This window comes from Podarcis filfolensis (assembly GCF_964270895.1).
Source record: "Podarcis filfolensis genome assembly, chromosome: 1".
Lineage (NCBI taxonomy): Eukaryota > Metazoa > Chordata > Lepidosauria > Squamata > Lacertidae > Podarcis > Podarcis filfolensis.
In genome coordinates this window covers 73,177,309-73,203,611 of record NC_139604.1, presented here as the reverse complement: position 1 = coordinate 73,203,611, position 26,303 = coordinate 73,177,309, and the positions used below count along the sequence as shown (strand labels likewise).

Genomic DNA, 26,303 nt, shown 5'->3' with positions numbered 1-26,303 from the left:
TCAGTTGTGAGTTACCTGTATTACATTTTTTGTCACAAAGCCTTTTTCACTTTTATATCTCTAGATCACAGGAATCATTAAGGCCACTCCTGTCTAAAGAAACAAAGGCAAGACTATTGCATGCTCTCTCTTGATTCTTCTGCATACATAATTGTCACAATGAATAGGATATATGCATAAAATATTGCTATGTTATCAGTTCTGTTTCTGTGGAGTTAAATTCTTTGGAAGAAGGCTGATCTGCTGGTGTTAATCACTGTAAGCATACTAGCAATATTTTCTAAGAAATAATTTCTACCGCTATGGGTAGTATTCAGTGCTAGTCCTACTCAGAGGAGACCCACTGATAATGTATACGACTTAGTTTATTCATTTAAAAGAGTCTGCCCTGTGGGCAGGATTCAGCTAATGAGTCCTGTCTGCTAAAGCCCACACAAGGACTTCTGCTTGAGCTATGGGGCTTCTCATCCTTCTCTGGCCCACCCTCCTTACACCTCCTGAATTTAGCTTGGGTGAGTCAGGAGAACCTGAAAAAACAACAAACCAGCATGCAGAGGGAGAGGGTGGATCATTCCATCTGGGAAGCCGAAACGCTTGCACTGACAGAACAATCAGAAAAGCACAACATTGAATCCTCCCTATATTTTTCCATGGCAAATTTTATTTTTCTGAAAATGTGGTGTTTCATAAAATTGCTTTGTAGCAACATAAATGGGTACACTAACAGTTAAGTTGGGTTGTTTCAAAGTTGTAATTAACTTCTTTGGATGACCGTCCCGAAAAGTCTATACAGTGGTGCCCCGCAAGACGAATGCCTCGCTAAACGAAAAACCCGCAAAACGAAAGGGTTTTCCGATTTTTAGCGGCTTCGCAAGACGAATTTCCCTATGGGCTTGCTTTGCAAGACGAAAGCCCATAGGGAAATCTCCGGGGACAGCAGGGAAGCACAGCGCGCCTTCTCCTCTGTTCCCGGACCTGTCCTGAAGGCTTGCGGTGGGAGGAAGGTTTTCCTCTCCACCGCCAACATTCAGAAGGCTGTTCTGAAGGCTGGCGGTGGGAAGAAAAGCCCTTCTCCCCCGCCAGCCTTCAGAAGAGTTCCCGCAGGGCTGCCTAGGCTACGGATAGCAGCCTGCTGCCCCGCGCAAGGGGCGCTCTGCTTCAGAGCGCCCCTCACGCCGGGCAGACATCCGCAGCTTGGGGAGTCCTGCAGGACTTCCCCGCAGGGCTCTCCAAGCTGCAGATAGCAGCCTGCTGCCCCTATCCGCAGCTTGCGGATAGCAGCCTGCTACCCCTATCTGCAGCTTGGAGAGCCCTGCGGGGAAGTCCTGCAGGGCTCCCCCAGCTGCGAATGTCTGCCCCGCGCAAGGGGCGCTCTGAAGCAGAGCGCCCCTCGTGCTGGGCAGCAGGCTGCCATCAGCAGCTTGGGGAGCCCTGCGGGGAACTCCTGCAGGGCTCCCCAAGCTGCAGATGTCTGCCCCGCGCGAGGGGCGCTCTGAAGCAGAGCGCCCCTCGCGCCGGGCAGCAGGCTGCTATCAGCAGCCTAGGCAGCCCTGCGGGAACTCTTCTGAAGGCTGGCGGGGGGAGAAGGGCTTTTCTTCCCACCGCTAGCCTTCAGAAGGCTGTTCTGAAGGCTGGCGGTGGGGAGAAAAGTCCTTCTCCCCCCGCCAGCCTTCAGAAGAGGTCCGGGGACAGTCTGTCTGAACAGTCTGGTCTGAAGGCGGTCTCCATAGGAACGCATTAATTGATTTTCAATGCATTCCTATGGGAAACCGTGCTTCGCAAGACGAAAAACTCGCAAGAAGAAAAAACTTGCGGAACGAATTAATTTCATCTTGCGAGGCACCACTGTATTAGATAAAATCACAAATGTATAAATTCTCACTGGTTAGTGGATGGAGAGAGGAGAATTCAAACCAAGTTATACATAATTCATGTGTGATAAATATTAAATTTCACTAGACTCTGTTTTTGGCATTATTTTTGTGCTTTGTTTTGCTAATTATGTAGTGCTCTAGTAAGGTACAAAGAAATTATTTCATATATGGTAACTGCTGCCAGGATGTTACCGGCAGGGAAATAGAGATTATCAACAATATAATCAATCTATTAAAGAACAGAGAGAGGAAACATGGGACTTTGCCTATATAGCAGAACTGACTCATTAGCTTAGATTTAAAGAAAAAAAGATAGCAAGATAAATGTGTAATAATACACTGAAGCCCTTTTATTGAATACGGAAAGAAAAATGTTTTTTTAATCACATCTAAATAATGGCTTTGCACTGTTTTGAATGCATTCAACTTCAACATTTTCTTTATTATATATACTATTTTGTTTGACTCACTTCAAATGGCTGCCTCCAAGAGAAGAGCTACACCTTTTTCTGGCAAGGAGAGCATCCTGAAGAATTATGTATTCCTATTGTAGGCTTCGCAGTGCGGAACTCCCTTCTGTCTGCAACAGAACACCTCTCAACCACCACCTGACAGCAGGCCAGTTGTCAACACTGTCTGCAACCTGTTATTTATTTTGCATTTATATTTTCATCAGCAAACTTGCAAACCTTCCTACTCACCCCTGACTTTTTATCGTTTACAAACAAGTGAAAAACCACAGGGGCACCACCAGAGGCAAAAACCAGGGCTTGAAGTTACTCCATGCTAAATAAATTTTCATTCCAAAATGATGATCAGTTTATATGTTTTGGGATTGTCAGTCTGTGCTTTGCAAATTTAAAAGGAAGGGAAAACAGTGTGAAATGTCACGACTGTTTGCTTTTTGCTTCAGCCATATTTCTGTTCAACTGGCACCTGCTAAAAAAAAATAATGCATTTCCTGATTGCTGCAGGCATTTCTGAGCTCCACTACTCCTTAGTCATCAGTAATGAGCATATGTGATATAAGTGACCACACATGATTTGTGAAAGTGACAAGTGTGACACCAACTGTGTGGGAGTCTGAACAGAAGAATGAGATTAATGGCATAAGTTACTGTAGCACAGAAGCACAATTCTGAAACCAAATGCAGTCCTCCTAGGCCAGGGGTCAGCAAACTTTTTCAGCAGGGGGCCAGTACACTGTCCCTCAGACCTTGTCAGGGTCTGAGGGTTATATTTTGGAAAAAAAAAAGAACGAATTCCTATGCCCCACAAATAACCCAGAGATGCATTTTAAATAAAAGCACACATTCTACTCATGTAAAAACACGCTGATTTCCGGACAGTCCGCGGGCCAGATTTAGAAGGCGATTGGGCCGGATCCGGCCCCTGGGCCTTAGTTTGCCTACCCATGTCCCAGGCTCTTCATTTCAGTTATTAAAACTGCAATCCTATAAGCACTTACCTGCAGTAAGTGCCACTGAACTTAACAGTACTTACTTCTGAGTAGAAACGTGTACAGGCTTTCACCGTAAAACTGTTCTTCCTGATAACAAGGTTCACCAAGATGAAAAGCCAAATGTTTTCGTTTTGCCAAATATGACTATGGTAGAAGACTGGGTGGGAGTCTTTATGTTAGGCATCAATAAACTGGAAATGGCAATGAACAGGTAATATGAAGAATAGCTAAAGGCAGCTGGGGAGGGAGTATGATGGGAATGAAAGGCTACCATCTCTGAACAACAAACAAGGGAGACAGGAGCTTCCATGTCTTAACTGGTAGCTATTGTGTAATGGGTCCTTTTCCCGTTGGTGGCTTCTCGGAGAAGGCAGACAGTATCCACTTTATCAATGGCTATTTTTGGTTGCAGGACATTTGGGTTAGATAAAAATTTGAGGAGAATGGAATTCAGGGAAGCACGATAATTAAAAGCTTGGTAATCGCAACAGAAACGTCAATACAGATTACCAGAAGGGTAGCAATTTAGTCCACTGCAGCAGAGAGAGAGAGAGAGAGAGAGAGAGAGAGAGAGAGAGAGAGAGAGAGGTATTTGTGGCATTTTATGATTTGTGGCAAATTTATTATAGCAGAAGCTTTTGTGGGCTAAACTTCATCAAATGCATACTGGTATATTTTACACATGGGTCGGGAGGTAGGGGAGTTCTAAACAGTGAAATCAGAGAGAAATGAAACGCAGAAAAGTACTAACAGTGATAATGAAGTAATGGATTGCTGCCAGTTTCTTGTATTTTACAGGGAGGAGGTACACACAAAGAAAATAAGAGAGATCCCTCAAAGCAGGTCTGACTCACACCTTGAGAAACAGAATGTTATTCTCATTAAGAGGGGATGCTTGAATTTGGCATGAAATATAATTAACTTCCTAATCACAGTTGGCTTTATTTTGCTCATTCCAAACGGAGAGCGTACAGTACATAAAATGAGCTAATGCGGTGATCTCTGAGGAATGCAGCAGGCCTTGCAACTCTGCAAGCACTGGCATTTCAAATGTATGTATTAGGATGCTAGCCTCAAAATCAGTATGAAAATCAGGGCTGGTTTCATTTGTCTTTTGTTTTAGGCAGTGGTGCAGCTACAGTCTTGTGCTTTTCTCTATAAAAGTGACAAATCAAAATACACTTGCCAAGTGTCAAATCCTAAAACCCGAAAAAAGTTTGGGACTTTTAAGTAAAAAATACAAAGCAAATACTTTTTGTATTTTCATGCTTTTTACAACCAGAAGCATTGCCAAAAACCAGAATGCACCTGTACCAGTAGATCCCAAACTCCACCAGTCCCCAACCATGGAACACTTGAAAAATGTTAAGGATCCTGTGATTTTTTTTCCTGTCTGTTGTATAATGTGCTGACCTTGGTGCTGTATTATTTTTAAGTGCATTTTCAAAATGTATCTTTATTTCTTATATATTGCTTTTATGGTATCACAATATAAATTCCATAGAATTCAAATCTGGGTACAGTAAAATACAATAAAAGTAATAAAAAGGCAATAAAAGGCAGAGTGAGTATTTAATGCAATGGATGTCTTCCATCTCCAACAACAAATCCACAGACACACCATAAACTGCCTGAATGTAGTTCATAGGACCAGTGGTGTGTCTGAAAATATTTGCTTGCAAAAAAATAATGCAGTATTCCGTCCTCCCCTGTCCAGTATATGTTGGTTATGCATAACACACACACAATTTCTTCCCCAATAATTGGTACTAGGAATGGATTTTGCTTGTGGATACATTCCCATGCATCATAGTAATAACTTTGCAGGACAGAGCCAAAAGAAAAACACAGATGCAACACTTTTGAAATTAAACCAGCCACAGATTTAGTTTGGACTTTACAGGACTTTAAAAGATAGGTAAAGGTAAAGGGACCCCTGACCATTAGGTCCAGCGCGGACGACTCTGGGGTTGCGGCGCTCATCTTGCTTTACTGGCCGAGGGAGCCGGTGTACAGCTTCCGGGTCATGTGGCCAGCATGACTAAGCTGCTTCTGGCGAACCAGAGCAGCGCACGGAAACGCCATTTACCTTCCCACCAGAGCGGTACCCATTTACCTACTTGCACTTCGTGCTTTCGAACTGCTAGGTTGGCAGGAGCAGAGACCGAGCAACGGGAGCTCACCCCATCACGGGGATTTGAACCGCCGACCTTCTGATCGGCAAGCCCTAGGCTCAGTGGTTTAACCCACAGCGCCACCCACGTCCCTATAAAAGGTAGGTAGCTGCAGTTTATAGGATAAAGAGCAGTAACAGTTAAATAGCCAACACATTCCGCCCAAATAGCTGTCTAAATACAGTGGAACCTCGGTAGTCGAACGTTTCGGCTTTCAAACACTGACAACCTAGAAGTGAATGCTTCCGTTTCTGAACGCGCCTTGGAAGTCGAATGGCTTCTGAGGTGCATTTCTCCATTTTTTCAGTGGATTTTGCCGACCAGCAATTGCGCCTTGGTTGTTGAACGATCTTCTGGAACGGATTATGTTCAACAACCGAGGTTCCACTGTATATTAAAACCACGACAAAAAATGTGATTTTTAGAGAGAACATAGATCATACACCTACCAGTCTGTCCTCAACCACCTGTTTTGCAGGGGCATGCATACTGACACTAGTGCACAGCAATGCACAGCAGCCCACATCTATTCAGCAGGTACATGCAGAATAAAAGAAATAGGGCCATACCCCACCAAAAAGGGAAGAAGAGGGATAAACAATTCAAAACCAGAGAAAACCAAGTTTATTGGGGTTTCTGTTGTAAGAATCCAACCTTTTCTTCAGATATATTTTTCTTATATAAGTCAGTATTTATGCTAGTACTGTTCGCAACAATTTTAAAAATATTGTCTCAAGTCATCTTGTGATGGCCATCTCAAGCAGGTATTCCAATGCTTTTATTTTTTCCACTCTCTCTGCTGGTAGAGCCCCAACCAAACACATGGTTCTCTAACAAAAAAAGTCAGCACACAGAGTACCATACTTACTGACAATCACCTCAATGTGGCAGTTTGCACCAGGCATACAATGCTGCTATTTGCACGGGCTTCAACACACACACCATTATTGCCAATATAAGAAGAAAATGCAGACATGCATTTCTTTGCACACATGGATCTCTCTTTGAACCTTCAACTGAAATGGAGCAATGCATGTGCTCAGGAAGTCCATGTGTACACTAGAGAGCACAAATAACTCTGGATCAAGGTGAATTACCTTTTTTTTAAAGACATCTTTATAATTTCTATTTTCTTTTCATTTTCAAATAAACAGAAGGACTGTTGAATTTCAAGTCAACTGATCTCAGCAAGATTTAAAAGGAGTCAGTGACATTCCCAGAGAGGAAAAAAACGTCAACAAACCCTAGTAATTTTAGACCTGAGGGAATAACATTCTTCAATTTTATAATGAGACGTCTGAAGGACAAATGCCAAGAAAAATGAAATAAGAGCCTGTGCCTTTAAAACATAACTATGTTATGTTATGTAGTGTATGTGTATTTGTTTAACACTGAGACACAAGACCTTATTCTTCCCAATATTTTTTTTCCTAAACTGCTGATTTCTACTAAAGAATGCCAGAGTTCCTGACAGAGTTGCACAGAACCAACATTATTTTCTTCCCCCAGTACTAACTGGCATGTAAAACTTTATTGCTGAACATGGTGGTTTCTGTTCCTTTTTTAAAAGGCCTCAGTTAATTACCAAATAAGACTATGAAAATAAAAGAAATGAGACCCATTCTCTCCATCACTATATCTGAAGCCTATCATGTGAGTTGCCAATTGGTTTTTCTAATTCTACCAACTCAATATCTGCTGTTAATTTGCTTGCTATTTCAAGAACATGAAGACTGTCAGCAAAATCCATGATGCATTACACAACTTATAATTGGAAAAAAAATCTGATGGTTTACTGACAGTGTAAAGGGAAAGTATAAAAAGCAATGGAAAGCAGTAACAACTTCATGGCTATTTGTACTAAAATATAATTGTAAATGCAGTAGAAAAAAGCAGAACCTCCATCTCAGCTCCTAGGGCAAGAAACAGTATGCAGAATTATGACAAATGACTGAATGAAATCAACTATTTTAGACCACGTTACAAAGCAGGGATGGAGAACTTGTAGCCCTTCAGTTGTTTCTGATATATGGGTAAGATATGTGCATTAGAGGGAGAGAGCACATGCACAAAGTGTGAGTGATTTAATGGATTGTTACAAGATCAGCATACTTCCACTAGATAGATAGATAGATAGATAGATAGATAGATAGATAACGGTAAAGGACCGCTGACAGTTAAGTCCAGTTGCGAATGACTCTGGGGTTGAGGCGCTCATCTTGCTTTACTGGCCGAGGGAGCTGCCATTTGTCCGTAGACAGTTTTTCCGAAACCAGAGCAGCGCACGGAAACACCATTTACCTTCCCGTGGAGCGGTACCTATTAATCAACTTGCACTTTGATGTGCTTTTGAACTGCTAGGTTGACAGGAGCTGAGACCGAGCAACGGGCGTTCAGCCCGTCCCGGGGATTCGAACTGCCAACCTTCTGATCGGCAAGCCCAAGGTTCAGTGGTTTAGACCGCAGTGCCACCCGCATCCCTAGAGATAGATAGCTAGATAGATGATATAGATAGATAGATGATAGATAGATAGATGATAGATAGATAGATATAAAACCCTCATAGCAAAGAGTGCTTGCATTGTCAAGAGCCACAGAACAGTAAAATGTACACCAGAGGGATCCAACAAGGCCCCAAGGTCGCATGTTTGGTGTGCCAAAGCAGCTCATTGCATGTACTTTATGTGAAGAGTCTTGAATCCGCCCCAAGCTACACCTGAAGACAGCACAAAAGCTTCTGCTGGTTCAAAAGGAAAGATTGTATTTTGCTAATCACTACTGAGCTATAATGGATACTATTGACTACACTGGTTTACCAATTTCTTTCCACGCTCAAGTCAACATGTCCTGGGACCAGACTATATTTCAAGGATTTCCCCTCCCCACACAAGAAGGCTGTTTTCCTTCTGGGGGCCCTCAGGACATTCAGCTAGGGCCTTTTCAGATGAGGTGCCTAGGATTTTGAATAATCTCCCATGAGATTTTGCTTCATTGCAGCTTGCTTTTAGGTGGCGCTGATCTGAAACATTTGTCTGACCACGTTTCAGTCACTGGGGTAGGGTATGCAATATAAAGTACCCCTGAAGAAGGTGGGAGAATTTCATTTGGGGGGGGTCCAGTTTTAAAAACTAAGAATTTGATGACACCGCAGTTTCCTTCATGCATTACATGCTTGAGGGAAGACCACACATTGAATATGGACATTGGAAGATGAGTCATGCACGTTAAATTTTGGTGTGCTAAATCTCTTGTTTCCTATTGCTGATACTTGTTTTATTCTTTGATTCTTTTCTGCTGGGTTTGGATTGAGTGTTGAATTGACCGTGATTTGTTGTGTTTATATGCCAATGAAGTGGTATTTCACTTTGGGGAGATTAAATACTCTTATAGTTCCTTCTGCCCACCCTTGCCTGTCTTTGAGACGTGTCCAGCACAGTTAGTGAGCCCTTCTGCCACATTAGGCAGCCCAACTAAACACTGTTAGAGGTTCTAGTATCACTTCTCACTACAAAACCCCTTAGCACTTCACAGTGGAGATGAGCAGCTTAAAATCACATGTAGTCTATCGTAAAGCGATGTTTATGTCTGGGCCAAGTTTACACTAATAACGTATGTGCATTTATGGACATAATCACATTAAATTATCACCTCTTGATTCTATAACTGTATTCTTTCTGGTGCCAGGGGAAAAAATATTAATTTGCCCAGTCATTTTAAATTATGGTACTTTCAAAGGGACCCTGAGGGTCATCTATTCCAACCTATGTTGGCTTGTGTTGCAATATTCTGTAATTTAAAAAGTTTCTGTGTACCACTCTGAAATCCATTTCTGGATGAAGGGTGGTTTATAAATTTTAAAAATAAAAAATTAAACATAATTTAAAGAGGGCAGGGAAAAATCAGGCCATGTATCAATTCTATAGAGATTCTTACTTTTTGTCAGGGGCTATATTTTCATTTTCAGAAATGAAACTCTGCATCTAATGGCTTTAAATACTACCAGGCCCATCAGACAAAGCTCAATTTTTCTACACACTAGAGACTATAAATATGCACTGCTGCTCACTCCAATTGCAAACGCACATGAATGCTCCTGTGTTTTGTAAGTTATTTTCCACATACACATTCTATTAAATTGTAAGTTAGGAGGCACTACTTGAATTCTCTTAGGTCTGTAAAAAGCTTTCAGATGTACCGTGAGAAATCACCTGTAATGAATACAGACTGATATTTCTTTGCTATAGCTGCACTGAGTTGGCAATTTACATTTTCTAAATATATGGGTTATATTCAGTTTTCCCAATTTGATGGCAATTACTCTTTAGAAACCTCTTGACAGGCTAAAAACTCTAAGAGCTGCAGCTGTTATTCGTGGTTTGATCCCTCTCATGAAATGAAAACCACTAACTATACCAGTGAATGAGGACCCCTCCCCCAAATTCCAAATGAACTTGTCAGCATGTCTCATTTTAGGGCCCAATAATCTTTTCAGCCACTGCAGCTGCACCACCTCCTCCTCAATAAGATTCAAGATATCCGTAAATAGGTGCAACATAGGTGCACATAAAAAATAAAACTTTAGAAAAAAGATCTGTCATAAACTCTCACACTCAGCATCAGGTTTTGTCTGATTCAGTATGAAATCTGTGCATGTGTATAATATCGTAAGTCTGTTCAATAAGAAACTTTCCTGCAGAATGCCATACATATGCACATCCATCCATATACAATTTTATTTATTTTTAATACTTCTAAGCTTCCTTTCATCCTGGTGATTTCCACAATCAAGCAAGACGCTTAACCAGTATTTCTCAACATGTTAAACCCATGCCCCCTTTTAGCTAACATAAAAATGCCTCTTTCAAACCTAGCTCCCCTAATTATTTCATTTGAATTTCTAAATGTATTTTAATTGTGTGACTTAATTTTTTATTTACATTGCACACATTTTTGGGCGTGCACAAGATCTTCAGATGCTTGAGAAACACTGCTGTTAACAATAATACTGGCAAGTCACAACTTACAAAACTAAAAAGTTAGACAGGCAATAAAGCCAGTTTAAAATGCTCAGGCAAATAAAAATATTTTGACCTGGCACCAAAAAGACTGGCCTGTCAGCACCAGTCAAACGTCCTGGGGAGGATATCACCAACTGATGGTACTCAAGAGAAGGACCTCATCCGAAAATCCTAATACATGAGCACACTGTTATGGGAGGAGCCATTCTTCATTTTATTTGGTTCCAAGTCATTTAGGTCTTTAAAGGTCAACACTAGCACCCTGATTGTATAAGGGGTTTAACTGAGCTGAGAGGATGCCCTAGAGAACAGGCTGGATTAAACTTCTTCTGGGTACACAAGTTGTTCATAAAAACAGGTGAATCATGGCCTTTAAGTTTGGTACAATTTCTTCTTTTTAAAAAAAATAATAATAATTCATGGTCAAGAATTTAATTCTGACAAACAAAATTGGGGATCAGTAGTTAGCAATAAGCAGTTGCCTAGTTTCTATTTTTTCTTTTCTTTTTTGCTGTTTTATTTTAATGGATTTTGTATTGTTTAATATGTTGGTGTTCGGTGAAATACTTTTTAATATAAAATTAATACATAAAATGTTAAGCCACGTAACCATGTGGTGAGACTATTTTCAGTGGGGGGGGGTTGCATCTGGGAAGAGATAAAGCTCTCCTTCCTTCCCCACCTTGTGATCCTGTTTCCATCTGAACAATACGTATACTCCCACCCAGCTGTTTCAGAGCTAAAAACTGACATCAAGATGTGTTACATGCCTCCAAACGGAAGGTGAATTGTTAGTTGGAGGGGAGTTCAAAGACATTACATTTTCAGTGTGTCAAGGCAGACAATGAATCCCAGGGTTTTCAACATCTTGGTGAATCGCCAAACATCACAATTTGGTGATAAACCGTGATGTTTGGCTGACGATAAACGGTGATGTTGTAAAAAGCTGCATTGGCCCCAGCTAGCGAGGTGCCGGGTGAAACTGCCACAGCTTTCACGATGGGAGCTACGGCTCTTTCAGCTCGGTGCCTTGCGGGCTGTAACCAATACAGCTGGCCCCAGCCTGCTGCTCAGCTGGTGGGCGGAAAGGCTCCTCCCCCCCCAGCTGAGTGAGCCCCAAGTTCCCTGCCACTTGCACGCAACCAGCAAGACCTTGGGGTTCCTTGGCCAGGCTGCCTCCACCTTCGCTGGCATGGGGAGCAGGCAAACTGCCTTGCCTGCTTGCCCCCCACTCTTCAAAGATAGACCAGGCGGCAGCAGCCAAGCACACTGAGCCTGTCAGGTTCCGTGCGATAAGACTGCCTTAGCCTGTGCAGGTATGCTGCCTCTTTCGTCCGTGGGTCTTTCACCCCAGGAGAAGATGTGGCCCACCCTTCCGGGCAAAGTCCACAAGACAGGGGGTGCAAAGCCACCCTATCCGCGCCTTGAGAAGAGGGGCTGCTGGCAAGCGCTGGGCCTGCCAGCAGCGTCAAAGAGCCCCTACACCACCTGGCTGCCTTCCATCGGGAGGGTGGGCTCCATCTTTCTGGGATGAAAGGCACAGCACACCCTCTTAGACAAAGTTAGCCAGGCGGTAGACAAGCAAGGCTGCAGCCCCGATCGTGCTCCTACTCTCGTGTAAGCAGGGTCAGGGTCGGGCTCTCTTAGCAGGGGAGGGGGAGCACTTTAATGGAGCCCCCATCCCGCCACTGGCTCCTGCGAGCCGATGGCAGGTCTGGGGCTCCGTAAAACTGCTTTGCTGAGGGAAGGGCAGCAGCACGCTCCTCAGCCAAGCCATTTAAAGCAGCAAGGGGGGAACAAGTTGTATTGGCTTGTTTCTCCTTCTGACAGGGCAGAGTGCAATGGCAGTTTCACCAGAGGTATATCGCTGGTGAAACTGCCGCTGCTTGAGTCCCTCTGCCTCCAGCTCCCAGCTGGTTTGTTTCTTCCTCAGTGCGCTGGGTGCTGGAGGCAGAGGGACTCAAGAGCGATGACGGTTTCACCAGCGATATATCGCTAAGTGAAGCTGTCATCACGGTCTCTTCCCCCCCATACTGTTCCTGGGCAATATATTGATATACCACCCAGTGCTATTCTGCATCTCATGTTATTGTTTCCCTTTTCAGCTTGAGCCATAGAGAGATGGTTTGGATGTTAAATCTGGATTTCATTTTTGCCCTTGTTGTTGTTTAGTCGTGTCCGACTCTTCGTGACCCCATGGACCAGAGCACGCCAGGCACTCATTTTTGCCCTAGAACTGACCTAAAAGAATTGAAAGCTGCTGTGAGAGTCTCAGCGTGAAGCATTTCCCAAACATGCTCACCAGTCTCCTTAACCTATAGGACTTGATGAATTAAAAATCACTTCTCAATTTCCCTACCACCAGTTGCTCTGAACATAAATTTACTGCAATTCATAATAGTTTTACACAAATTTCCTGGAAGTTCAACCCAAATTAAGAGCATGGAAGGGAAACCGTCATCCTGTGAGAGAAAATAGAGTCCATAAAGAAAATAGAAGATAAGGCTCAACTGGTGTTACTAAATATATGTATCTGCTTCCTTTTACTGTTTGTGTACACATGAAATTGTGTCCCCACTTCTGGTCTAGCTCCATCTACTACCGTAATGCAGTGATGAGCAACTTTCCAGCAAGTCAATACAGCCCCAAAATCACAAAACAGTTGCTTTCTGCAGTGCAATCCCTGCCATTTAGAGGTTCAGCTCTAGGTAATCCAAATATGAATGGGTAGAATCCATTATGAGACAGAGTTAAGAGTTCAACTGCTTCTGCTGAAAGAAGAAGGTCATTCTGAGGCCATTTTCAATACTCACAGTCTCTGGTTAGGAAACATATTTCGCAATTTTCTGTCACTTAAGATTTTATAACTTTAAGATGTTACTTTCATGCATGCAGAATATAAAAGCTTCCGAATACAGGTTTTTAAAAAGTAGGTTCCAAGTCTCAGAAAGCAGTAAGCATTCTGTTTACAAATTATTTTCTTTTATAAAGGAGAAACGTAATATTCAAACAGGTTGCCATCAAATTTTTCACTTTGTTCACTGCTCCAAACAGGAATTATGTAAGGGAATGTGAAACTCCATACTTGCATTTTAAAACAAATCCCACCTAAATTTAGGTAGGTGCTCTCTCTCTCTCTTCTCTCTCTCTCTCCACACACACACACACACACACACACACACACACACACACAGTGGTATCTCGGTTTAAGAACAGCCCTGTTTACGAACTATTTGGTTTACGAACTCCACAAAACTGGAAGTAGTGTCCCGGTTTGCAAACTTTACCTTGGTCTAAAAACGGAATCTGAACGGTGGAAGGGCACTGGCAGCGGGATGCCTCATTAGGGAAAGCGCGCCTCAGTTTAAGAATGGTTTCGGTTTAAGAATGGACTTCTGGAAAGGATTAAGTTCATAAACCGAGGTGCCACTGTACGTGAGTAGTTGGCAACTAGTACACCCGTGGGTTGTATGGCCAGTGGATGACTTTTTTCTGGTCCATCACTAGATGATGGCCTCCTCATAGCCAGTTACAATGAAAGGTTCAGACAATCCATATGAGTGATGGGAGGAAGAAATGTAAGAACTGTAGAAAACGAGCAAAGGCAACTTGTTTTATTCAAATGCTCCACACATAAGTACGTGAGAATACTAAGTTGATGAGTATACTTTCTGCAAGGAAGAGATGACATAGGGAATTGGCTCAGACACAGTACTTGGCCATGGAAACATGCTAATAGCAAGAAAAACAGTATATGGTGTAAGTCATATCTGAGCCGCTGACAAATGCTAGTCTGGGTTTCCTCGGTATACAATGGTGCCATTAGCCACAGACAGCCCCACTCTGTCCTCTGCAGAGATCTGCACTGCCTCTTATGGCACCCCAACTTCCTACTGTCTGCTCTGCCCAAGGAAGAAAGCATTTGATTTCAGTTCACATTCAGTTAAATGAGGAAGACTTCAGTTATAATCAGCAGAGACATAGATGGTGGAACAAAGAGCTCAAAAACACGCAGTATCTAATCAGCATATTACCCACAAAAGTGTTGGGAGAACAAGCAGGCATACAATAGCCTTCAATATCAGTCTCTTTCAGAAAGCATCACACTAAACCAGGTGGCCTTGGGGTAGTTTTACAGAAACAATTTGCAGTGTTGGTATAAACAACAGTGCTCCTTTTCTAACATCATTTACTCAGTGTCAAACAAATGCAGTCTTTACTATAGTCACTAAAACAAGACTGTCCCAGTTTTTATAGTTGCTCATGTTTTGTCTGATTTTATTTTAGTTTTATATCCCACCATAGCATGCTGGCCTTAAGCTGATTTACAATATTCAACCATTTTCTCCATAATACCAGTGTATTACTCTCTCCTCCTAATCTTGGACTATCAATCTAAAGATATATAAAACAAGAATTTTAGGATCCAAAGTCTGAAAATTGTCAGCTAAAAATACTAAAACCAAAACACAAAAATTTTGGTAACTTTCCCGTATCAAATACAAATTATTCTAGCATTTATCATGTAAATCTGGGGTTCTAATAATTTATAAAAAAACAAGAAAGCAAGCCAACAAGCAAATATTGAGAAGATCATAGGAACAACTATTGAAAACCATTTTCAACACTTTTACAGCAGAATCAACAGAATTTGTCAGTGTAGGAATTTTTGCATATTGCTGAACTAATCACACACACAAGCAAAGAAAGTTTAAACTGAGACTTACCAAGGAGCACCATATATTCGGAATCCTTTGACTGTTACTTCAGAGTCTTGCAAGTAAATACTGTTTGTCAGAAGTGACTGAACATTGTCAAAGTCCTCTGGTTTCAATTTGGACACAGAGGGAAAGCGGTAGTAATCCTGTTTAACAAGGTCTGCCATGAATTCTTTATCAAATGTCAGTTCATGATTCCCAGCAATCACTATTTTATATTCATATGGCAAATTTCCTGAAACAACAAAAAAGCATTTAATAAGCATACCTGTGCCCAGGTTTTGTATTTTTTTTTTATGCGCACTTAAAGACACAATGGATATATTTGCATTCCTGTGAGAAACAAAAGCTATTACGGCTATTCTGTGCAATCATATATTATCACTTATGTAAAATATACCAAGAAAACGCATATGTATGTGTGTATAGATGCATGTATTCAAAGTCTAAGAAAATGATCCTCTAGATAACTTGATGTGCCTAATTTACTTAGGCTGCAATGCTATGCATAATTCTCTGGGAGTAGCCACTATTCATAGGACTGACTTCTGAGAAGACATGCATAAAATTCTTCATAGGATTAAGGAGTGGTAAAAGAGGGAATATCTTCCACTCTGTTGCATGTTTTCCCACTAGAGACTGTGGCCATGGCCATACAGAATGGCAAACAGGATGATGAATTAACATGGCCAGTGGGTGGATTGGTGTGTGTTCTATTCTTTTCACTCACTAGGGATCTAGTTGTATGTCCATTTCCACAAGACTGAAAGAAATATAAACATATTTCAGTCACATCCCTCTTGTGATCTTTATTAGAAACTATGAAACACATTTTACCTATATTATTATTTCTGTTTAAAGGGTCCTCCAACCCTCTTTGACCTGCTTTTCTGGAGAAGCCGTGGCCTCAGGGAGAAGAGGAATTGGCAGTGTTTGTCTCCTTGACCCCTCCCTCCAGCACCAGAAGAACTCTGGAACCAACCCACTGTATTTTCCTCATAATTCTTGATGGATGAACTTCATTCTGCCTATCATAATTCATGGGACTTAGCATGTTCTAAATGCTTAAGTGCTTTCATAATACTGCATGGGCCTGGAAGGAAGAGCTGACTTGACACTCTAGTTTCACAATTTCTTTTTCTGGTAAAGGAAACAGAAAATAAGTGTTTCTTCTTTATTAAAGAAGAAACAGTCAAACAACCAATATACTTCTTTCCAAAGCCAGCTCTTTTAAAAACTGGAGTGGGGGCTGGGGTTGAAGGAAGGCTTTGTTCATTGAGCCTCACTCCTTTTTCATGCCTCTAGCGCTAGTTGCAAGAACAAAGTGCAGGCAATCAAATTACAGAATATATGGATCACATTCATATCAACACCTCCTGAAACTGAAAGAGGTCAGAATAGGGTAAGTTCATTCTCTGATGCATTTACAAAATAAGCTGGTATGCAACCTTGTTGGCACTAATGTGCTTTTACAAGGCTGACTTTGTATTGACAAGGGGTTGCATTCACCAGGTAAAAAACTATTTTAACTACCTCTGCACACTGCATTTAAAACTGGTTTCTTAAGGTACAGTGTTGTTCTTGCACATTTTTAGTGACAATCAGTTTAGAGATCAATTAAAGATAGAGCTAACGGAAAGTAAATCGACTGTGGGTACAATACTAAGGAAGACATTTATCATATAAAATGTGAATATACATAGCTTTTGTTTTGATATATTTAAAAGCAAATTGTACTGAAAAATGAATGACATATAGAATCTGATAAAGAAAAGACCCACTAGAAAGTAGGATGATACACCCATGAGTTTCAAGACTCAGTCACAAAGTACGGCACTCCGGCAACGTTGCATCCTTTGGAATGATGACCCTGCGCTCTGCAGTTTCACCTCTGAACTTATGCATCTGTCTAAATGCCTGCCTCTTCCAGGAGTTTCCAATAAACTCTTAGGCAGAGAGAAACAAACCTGAGTGCCCCTGAGCATAGGTAGAAGGTATTGGGGCCCTCTGCCACCTCCTAAGACTTGTTGTTAGAATCAAATAATTGTAGAGTTGGAAGGGACCCCAAGGGTCATCTAGTCCAACCCTCTACAATGCAGGAAACTCAACACAGAATCAAGTTTCGAGTTGATTTGAAACTAGCTGCAGTGCTCCAACTTGTGCTTATACAGTGGTACCTCTGGATACGAGCGGGATCCATTCCGGAGCCCCGTTCGCATCCTGAAGCGAATGCAACCCACGTCTGCTCGTGCACGGGTTTTTATATTATTTCATTTTATTGGGAAACATTATCTCTAAACCTTGAGCTATTTCACCTTGTATGTGCCCCCCCATGCCCATGGCAATAAGATTTACCTTAATATATTTGGAAGAAATGTTTTTTAACCTGCTTTTATAACCACTATGGCAACATAGTGGACATGTTATGAGGATCATTTCCCAGGGCAGTGTTTCCCAAAATTCATCCCACTCACATGGACCACTTGAGCATTACTGAGTGACTTTATCTAACACTTGATGATTGTTCTGTCTGCTGTAGCATAAGGTCCTGTGATAAATGCTGTATTCAAATTGTGTATTTGCACCATGGACCACATGAATGAAGCTCGTAGACCACTGGTGTTTAGGGACCTTTGCCCTAGAGTGATTTCGGGAAAGGTCACAGAGCACATCTAGTGCTGTTACATTCCCTGAGAATATGAGGCTTTTCAAAAGTTCACTCAAGCTTTTGAGCAAGTAGTTGACAACAAGTAAAAAAAGATATAAACAGTCCAGGATCAAACCAAATCAGACAGCAATCATGGATAGAGTCCATACTTAAAAATGTATAACCCACCCCCACCCCAATTATTTCTGTGAATATTTTTGAGACACCAAAAAAGGTGTTTTGTTATGTTTGTCAGGGACATGTTTTTGTTTTCAGTTATCGGGCACTCAATGTAATATTAAGCATTTTTTACAAAGTAACAAAAAATACATATATAATATTTTTGAGGATAGGGTTTTCTGAATAGCAAGTTCACCCCCCCTCCCAGTTCTTAGCTAAAGCATAATAGACTGCTCAGCCTGCTGTAATGCCAATGTTCAAACTATTGCTCAACAGAGTACCTCACTCAGATACCTGACTAAGCTGATTCATACATATGACAATATTGTCAAATTTCCTACTGGTGAACATCCTTGGCTCATGCTTTTGCATTTTCATAGAAGGAACCACTTCCTCCTTGGAAAAGCAGATAGTGAAAGGTATTAAAATGCAGGAAATTCAGCCACTATCATTGTCTGTAAACTAGGGCTAAGATTTCCAATAACCAAACAAAAATTAATTATTATTTGCAGGTGGAATAAAAAAGCAACAGAAGTGATTATGTTAATACAGGTAACTTAAAAAAAAGAAGCAGCAGAAAAGCCTCTAGAAAAAAGATGAGCTCACAGGTTTCCATGAACCAATTGCCACAGATTCATTTCCATGAAAGAGTCAACCCTCCCTTTGTGCACATTGATAGTACTCTCAACAACAGCTCCATATGTGCATTAGAGCAACTGCTAGGAATGGAACATTTAATCTCTTTAACCAAAGTACTATGACTTGTTCCTGCTGCTTTCTTCTCAAGATCTGTAGCTCTTAATATATTTTACGATGAACACAGTCAACGATTCTAACATGTAACAAGATCCACCTCTCAAACTACCTTGCCAAATCAACAACTATATTAGCCAAACTGTCCAAATATAATTATCACCTTTCTTTCATAATCCGACAGAAGAATCTTTAGCAGCACAACAGGGATGAGATGCTAACTTTCTACACACAGAGAGTGGTGCCAGACGACAAGCATTCCTCAAAACTAATGAGCAAATATTGGGGGGGGGGGAATCTCATAAGCACTACATTTTAATCACAAATTTTACCTTTCACAAAATAAAAATCCTTCAAAAGTGATATGTGAATTAGGCAGAGGCTGAAAGAACATTCAAGAAGCATATGGAAAATCCATCAAGGCAGACAGAAGAGCGAACAGCCAAACTGTTTTGGTTTTATGCAAGGAAAACACCAGGCTACAGCACAGGGAAAAGCAAAGGCCGAGACCTACCGAGTCCTGCGATAAATCTAAGGCTCACACATAAAAGCTCTCCTTTGTTGAAAATGTTGTTAGACACAACAAAACACAAATGTTACGTAAGAGCAAGCTCTGCCTCTGACCTTTCACTCTGTAACCGTCAGGCTTCATTAATTTTCACAAGGCCTGACAGCTCTAGCGTTAATACTCACGCTTGCTGATCGAGCCACACAGCAGGTTCAGACTGCTACCTTCTCCTCTGAAACTCATGCATTAGGGTTCCTTCCATGCTGGCAATGGAAAACCAAGTCTAAGAAACATTAAACACAAAAAACTACGTTACAATAATGCCAGGGTTGAGCCATAAACCCATCAAGCAGGGAGAGTAACGGGAGTCCCATCTAGTCTAAATCTCTGAGTGGGCAAGAGCACATATGGATCTCCATTAGAGTCCACAATACTGGGATACATTAAATAAGTGTATTCCCAAACCAACGAGAGTTGAAATCCACTCGTGATCCTCTGTTGGCAAAAGGCATCCTTTGGTGGAAAGGGGTGGGGGATACTTTTTCCGATTCCCTCTCTCACTTGCACCCTCTTCCCCCTCATAAACTGCTCAGACACACTCCAGATCAATTGAGGGGGTGGGATATGGAGAGCTGCAGGATGCAAAGGAATAGCTGGAAATTATCTACCTCCCTGATGGATCCTTCTGTTACCACAGGGATGCCACCCTTCGCCATTCCCCAATTAGTGGCTTAAAACAGTATACAGTGGTACCTCGGTTTTTGAACGTAATCCGTTTCGGAAGACCGTTTGACCGTTCGAAAACCGAGGTGCAAAGAGCAGTCTACAGAAAACTGAAAAAAATAGCATGTACACGCAGCAGAAGCCGTTTGACTTCCAAGGCGAGTTCAAAAATGGAAGCATTTACTTCCAGGTTTTCGGTGTTCGAAAACAGAAACGTTAGGCTTCCGAGACGTTCGAAAACCGAAGTACCACTGTACATGCCTGTCTAATGGCAGGTTCCTTAGAAAACTTAGTATCCCCGACTGGAATAGGTGACTTTAAAGGGGGCTATATATGTGGGGGCCAATTAAAAATTTCCACAGCAGTTAATGAAAATACTTGCTTCTACAAATTTATGTCTCAACCATAACATTATTCTAATGTAACTGTTTGTGATTGGTACCCTTTTTTAAATAAACTTCATTAAGCAAAAGGAGGGAGGGGGAAGAAATGTTCCATATAACCAGTTACAGATAGGTAGCCGTGTTGGTCTGCCATAGTCAAAACAAAAAAAAAAAATTTCTTCCAGTAGCACCTTAAAGACCAACTAAGTTAGTTCTTGGTATGAGCTTTCGTGTGCATGCACACTTCTTCAGATACACTGAAACAGAAGTTGCCAGATCCTTCTATATAGTGAGAAGGTGGGGAGGGGTATTACTCAGAAGGGTGGTGGGAATGGGTGATAGGTGTATCTGAAGAAGTGTGCATGCACACGAAAGCTCATACCAAGAACTAACTTAGTTGGTCTTTAAGGTGCTACTGGAAGAAAAAAAAAATTTTTGTTCCATATAAGTTAAACATTATTTTGTTCCAACAATTATTTGGTTTCTGTTTATATCATGGTTCTTTCATAATATATAGCAGTTGCTAAGGCTGCAATCTTAAACACACTTGCTAAAGAGTAAGCCTTGGTGAATACAGTAGGATTTACTTCTGAGTAGACATGGATATGATTGCACTGTAGAATGGTTAATATGACTCTTCAATATATTCCAGCAACAAGTTCCCACTAGAATTTACCAACGAGGGCTCATTATTTCTTTGTCTTAAAATTATGGCCCAATTAAGCACTTACATCCCATTTTGGGGCTAGGACGGGGGCAGATCAGTGTACAGTTCAAAGCACTGTAGCCTTAGATACTTTCTGGAAACAAAAATAGTACTCCAGCAAGTATTTAGGATTGTATTGTCAGTCATTTTGTTTTTATTTAGATTTTGAATTTTATAATGTAAAACAAACAGAAAATACCGGAAAAAGCAATATCTCTTACATTACACTGCAGAATTGCATAAATCTAAATAAATGTGAAGATACAAAAAGGTCTTATCAGTGTATAGATTATCAAAACCATATATTATGATAGACTAGAGGGACAGGGTGGCTGTGTTCCGGTTTGTTCACGTAAAATAATAACACTAAAGCAGACAGCAAAACGAATTGTCTTAGTGTTTTTTCCTCTGGCTACCATTAATTTGTGTGATCTTTTTCCCAAATAAGCCAACTGCCACAGTTTACTATACCAATAGTCAAGTTTGCTTAAATAAAAAGTTTTGCTTCTTATGATGGCTTGAGCTGCCATAAGAAAGGGAGTGTTTAGTTCTTTATTTTTAACGTTTGTCTTTATTTTAAAAGAGATACAAAAACACTCCACACTGTGGAGAGGGTGAAGTAAGTTGGGTGGTAATAAGGGCAATTTCAGGAAAACCTTAAAGGAATATCATATTGTAGTCTCCAAAGTCACTTGTTTTTTTGCTATCATTATCCATTATGATAAGAATTGTCTCTCAGCTGGCATGCATTATAATGTAAACAAAGGTTTGGAACCACCAGCCCCCAAGTTACAAGGGTTGGTATAGCAAAGCCCTTCTTAAACATGGATACTTAGATCAAAAGACACATGCATTTGTTTTTTCTGCTGAAAACTTTACTGTACTGCCTGAATTTCCACTGGTTATGTCTGGAACACAAACCTAAGATGTGGCAACGCCATCATTTTAATACCTGTTAATTTGTCCACTGTAGACAAATTAAGCTTGTAATTACTTATCATCTTACATACATTGCCATAGGTGGACTACATATAACCTACTTAAAATGCTCATTGCTTGAATGCCCAGGCATCTGAATTTATCTGATTTCAAAATGTGTGATAATGTTGAAAATTCTGCTTGGATTTTAGGGGCAGCACTGAAAAAACAGTCATCAATGTTTTGTATTGTTTAGCGCCTCATATCTGAAAACATCAAAACAATCATGACTGAGATATGTGTATTTTTAAAATGTTTACTACAGCAAGATAAATACATCACAGACACATTCCTAGCCCAGCCTTTACACAAGAGTGGATTTTGACCTATTTCGTACTATACAAAAGTTTGTATCTGTTAGAAGTATGCAACATGAGTTAAACTGCTTGTATTCACTTTTGTAACTGTGGAAAACATTAAAGATACTCTGATAAAAATATAGCTGATTTTTAAAAAGAAGACACACAACTCAGGTGCTAACTACACTGTATCTTCTATTGTACTTTTTGTAAATCATTTTACTGTAACTTTCATACATCTTCATTGTTGGACAATAAATTGAATTCTGAATCTACTGCAATGATAAATTTACATGAAATTGAACTATCCTGAAATAGCCCAATAGTCTGCAAGCAGATGGCAGAAAAAATGTAATATGGAGAATAAATGTAGGTTGAGTTTTGGCACTCATTCCTTATTTGCACAAGAATAATTTAGAATTAGCTGCACAGAACCTAGTCAGAAAGCTATAGGACTTCAGCACTGTTTGCTTCTTCTGTAACCAGTATATTCAAGATCATTTTCTATTTATGATCAGACACTATAAAGACTGATTTATTATGGCAAAAGCTTTCATGGATTATAGTTCACATCATCAGATACACAAAATGTTATTCTCATTGGAGACAGGCAGGCAGGCAGACATAAAGGTGACAAACACATAGTGGGCACAAATGTCAATGAAATGCAAAAGGTACATTCTGTGACAATATATAATAAGCACAATCACCATTCACATTAGCAGTAGCCGGTGATAAAAATCTTTCTAGCTTAACTATGCTACCTAGCAACTACAAATGGGAAATAAAACTGTACATATTTAGGCCTCAACAGGAACCAAGTGGTTGAAAAATTCTAGGTCAGCATTTTTACACTGGAATCTCCCTTTGAAGTACTTTTGATGAAGAATAGTGACTTTCAGGTCAACAGCAGTATGTCCTGGGAGACTCTCATTGGTTTCTGGTTGTTGCCTTTATTAATGTTAGCTTTGTGTTCATTTATACTTTGACAATGCATCTAATCTGATTGCCCTATGTAGACAGCAGAAGGACATTGCTGGCAGGTAGCGGCTTATATTAGTTGGAGAATGATCCAGGGAATGAACCCCAGATGGTTTGGCATCATTAAGTCCTGTAATAGTGCTGTCTGAGCGCCAAACTACATACATGCTGCTATTTGTATCAGGAAGAAGCTTCAATTGGGACCAATGCAAACTTCCCTTCCATTACAAGTAATTGCTCTGGAGGTGTAAAACCTACAGGAACAGCAGCAGCGGCGAACACTTCCTCCTTGTTCACAGCAGTCCCGATCATGATTCAGGACCCAAACATCTGCTTTTTCATGTCTTTCTTTAAAAGTTAAATATGATGTTGAACCACATATTTAATGCCATGTGTAATTTAGTCGTACTGTATGTGTGTATTATGGCAGAGTTGGCAGCTATATTTGTTGATAATTGAAACTCACTCTATGGTGCAAGTGTGTGTGTGTGTGTGTGTGTGTGTGTGTGTGTGTGTGTGTGCTCTAAGTTCCACTGCCCACAAAAGCTTCTGCATTCACTTCATTGGGGTGGGAGTGGAGGGCAGAAAAATATGAGTGTACCCAGCCACAGCTTCCACATGGGTAAAAAGGAAAGACTAAATGTCCATAATCTTAATATGTACACCATAGCACTCATGACTTGGATTCAAGCTTTGTTTTGTTTTGAACAGAGCCTATCCGTTTTTCTTTTGGAATTTTGTAAATTATAACATACTAGGGATCACAAATTGTACTCCAAGTCTCTTACTTTAAGTCTCTTACTGTGATTTTAAACGGTTTTACTATGACTGCACCGTATATACCATGAAAATAATTTTACCCTTCATACTGCCAGTGGGCCTAAACAGAAATGGGTGTCTTGAATTTGATTAAAGGCAAATTGAAAAAGAACATTTTTGGCTAATATTACATTAGGCTAAAATATAGAAATGAATCCTCATACTATCTAAATCTAATAAGAAAATGCCATCTCAATTTCAAAACTTTCAAAGCCTTTTCTAGAAGTGCATCACAGATCAATTTACATGGTACCTTTGCTGCTAAGCAAAACCAAATCACAGGTTTCAATTGGCTTAACTTATATTGGAAAGTGAGAGAGTAAATGCTTGAAAATGCAATTACTGCAAACAAACTCCATTTTCTCCTCTCAGAAGGGAATTTCGGTGGACATTTTATTGCCATCAAATAATATTTCTAAAGGCATCAATACACAAATCTATTTCTTTGTAGAATCTTCATTCACTAGATAACCTAATCTCCAGATTTTGAACAAATTCTTCAGAAGTGGATATTACCTTGTACAAAGACATAAGAGTCAATTTTAATCATTTGTACTGAACCAAAACAAAGAACCTAAAGCAAACATCCCTGGAAATGCTTCTAACATCATCTGCCTCTATTTCTGCAATTTACAATTGTAATTAAGGGGTTCCTTTTTCTTAATAAAAAGGAAGTAGAATACTTGTACAAAGAGGAAAGAAGGTCATCTTGTGAAATACTTTTCTGCCTGTAATTAAACTAATTATCAACTTCATGTTGGTGCTGGAGGATGATCCTGGGTTTTTTCATTTATAAATACTTTTTTCTTTTCAAAGACCATGAGAATGCTGCTATTTAGAATTTTAAAACAGTAGGGCTTAGAAAGAAACACATGAAAGGACTCAGACTGCATATCTTGCTCAAGCAAAATTTGAAAACAATTAGACTTTTGGAGTGGATCAATTGAAAAACAGATGGCATGATCCAGCCAACGGTAAGCACTTCTATGTCCTACTGCTGTTGGTGAGAGCCAAGAATGTGCTTAACTCTTCCACCGAAATCTATGAGAGTTTCAAGTGATTAGCTTGTGCTGGATAAAGGCCAGAAACAGCTCAAAAACAATCCTGGCTGTTTTCATAAAAGAAAGACTGGACCAACATTTATAAAGATTTATTGAGCTATTTCAGGAAATTGGATAACAGACTTCCAACCTTTGCCAAAATATTTAAAATAAAAATGAATTGGAAGAAACTACCAAATAAATCAACTGATATTTTTCTTCATTTCATTCTGTTTTGATGATTTATAAAACCGGAGAAATACATAATAATAAAACAGTGTTGAAATTGCCTTGTAAGGTAAAACACTTTTGAAAAACAAAATCACAAGCTTTGATGGCGAAACAGACTAATAAACCCTTCCCTCAAAAACTCAAAAGTTTACTGAGCACAGGTGAAATAGTAATGTCTTCTCACTTAAATGTACACCGTTTGGTAAAACAAACTTCTGAAGAGCTACTGCTTGTCTTTATTTGTGTATTGACGATACACATTTATTAAATGTCATTTACTAATTACATTTGCATTGTCTTTGAAACATTTCACCCTGTGCATAATTAAACTATGAAATTCACTGCCTCAAGAGCCATAGCCTCTGCTCATTTAAAAAAGGGATTGAACAAACTTGTGGATGCCAAGAAGATCAATGGATACTGCTCATGACAGCTATATGCTACTTATCATTGTAAGAGACAGCAGGCCTATGAAGAACAGTTGCTGTGGAGCCTTCATGTTCTGTTTGAGGGATTCCCAGAGGCATCTAGCTGACCTCTGCATGCAACACGACACTGGACTAGATATGCCTTAAGTCTGATCCAAGAGGGCTCTTTATTCTCATGCTTATTATGTTATAGTTATTTGTCCTTTTATGAAGCTCCTTACAAAAAGCCTGAAAGCTCAGATAACTACATCACTATCAGCGAGTCAGTATGAATTAGACAGCACTGCCCTGCTTAATATAATTCAAAAGAAAACCTTGGGGCTTTTTCCTAGCACATGTTTCCCAAAAGGTAGTTAAATGAATAGCTCAACTGCCACTTGA

General features: G+C 40.3%; 1 protein-coding gene across 3 annotated transcripts in view; it reads right to left on the bottom strand.

Annotated features, from left to right (window-relative positions):
- Positions 1-26,303, bottom strand: part of MPPED2 (metallophosphoesterase domain containing 2) — a 123,397-nt gene that overhangs the window by 41,487 nt on the left and 55,607 nt on the right. For all 3 annotated transcript variants that reach the window (XM_083600120.1, XM_083600122.1, XM_083600121.1), the window contains exon 4: positions 15,256-15,481. In XM_083600120.1, coding sequence (XP_083456246.1) covers positions 15,256-15,481 — 226 coding nt within the window. The remainder of the gene's footprint in view (positions 1-15,255; positions 15,482-26,303) is intronic.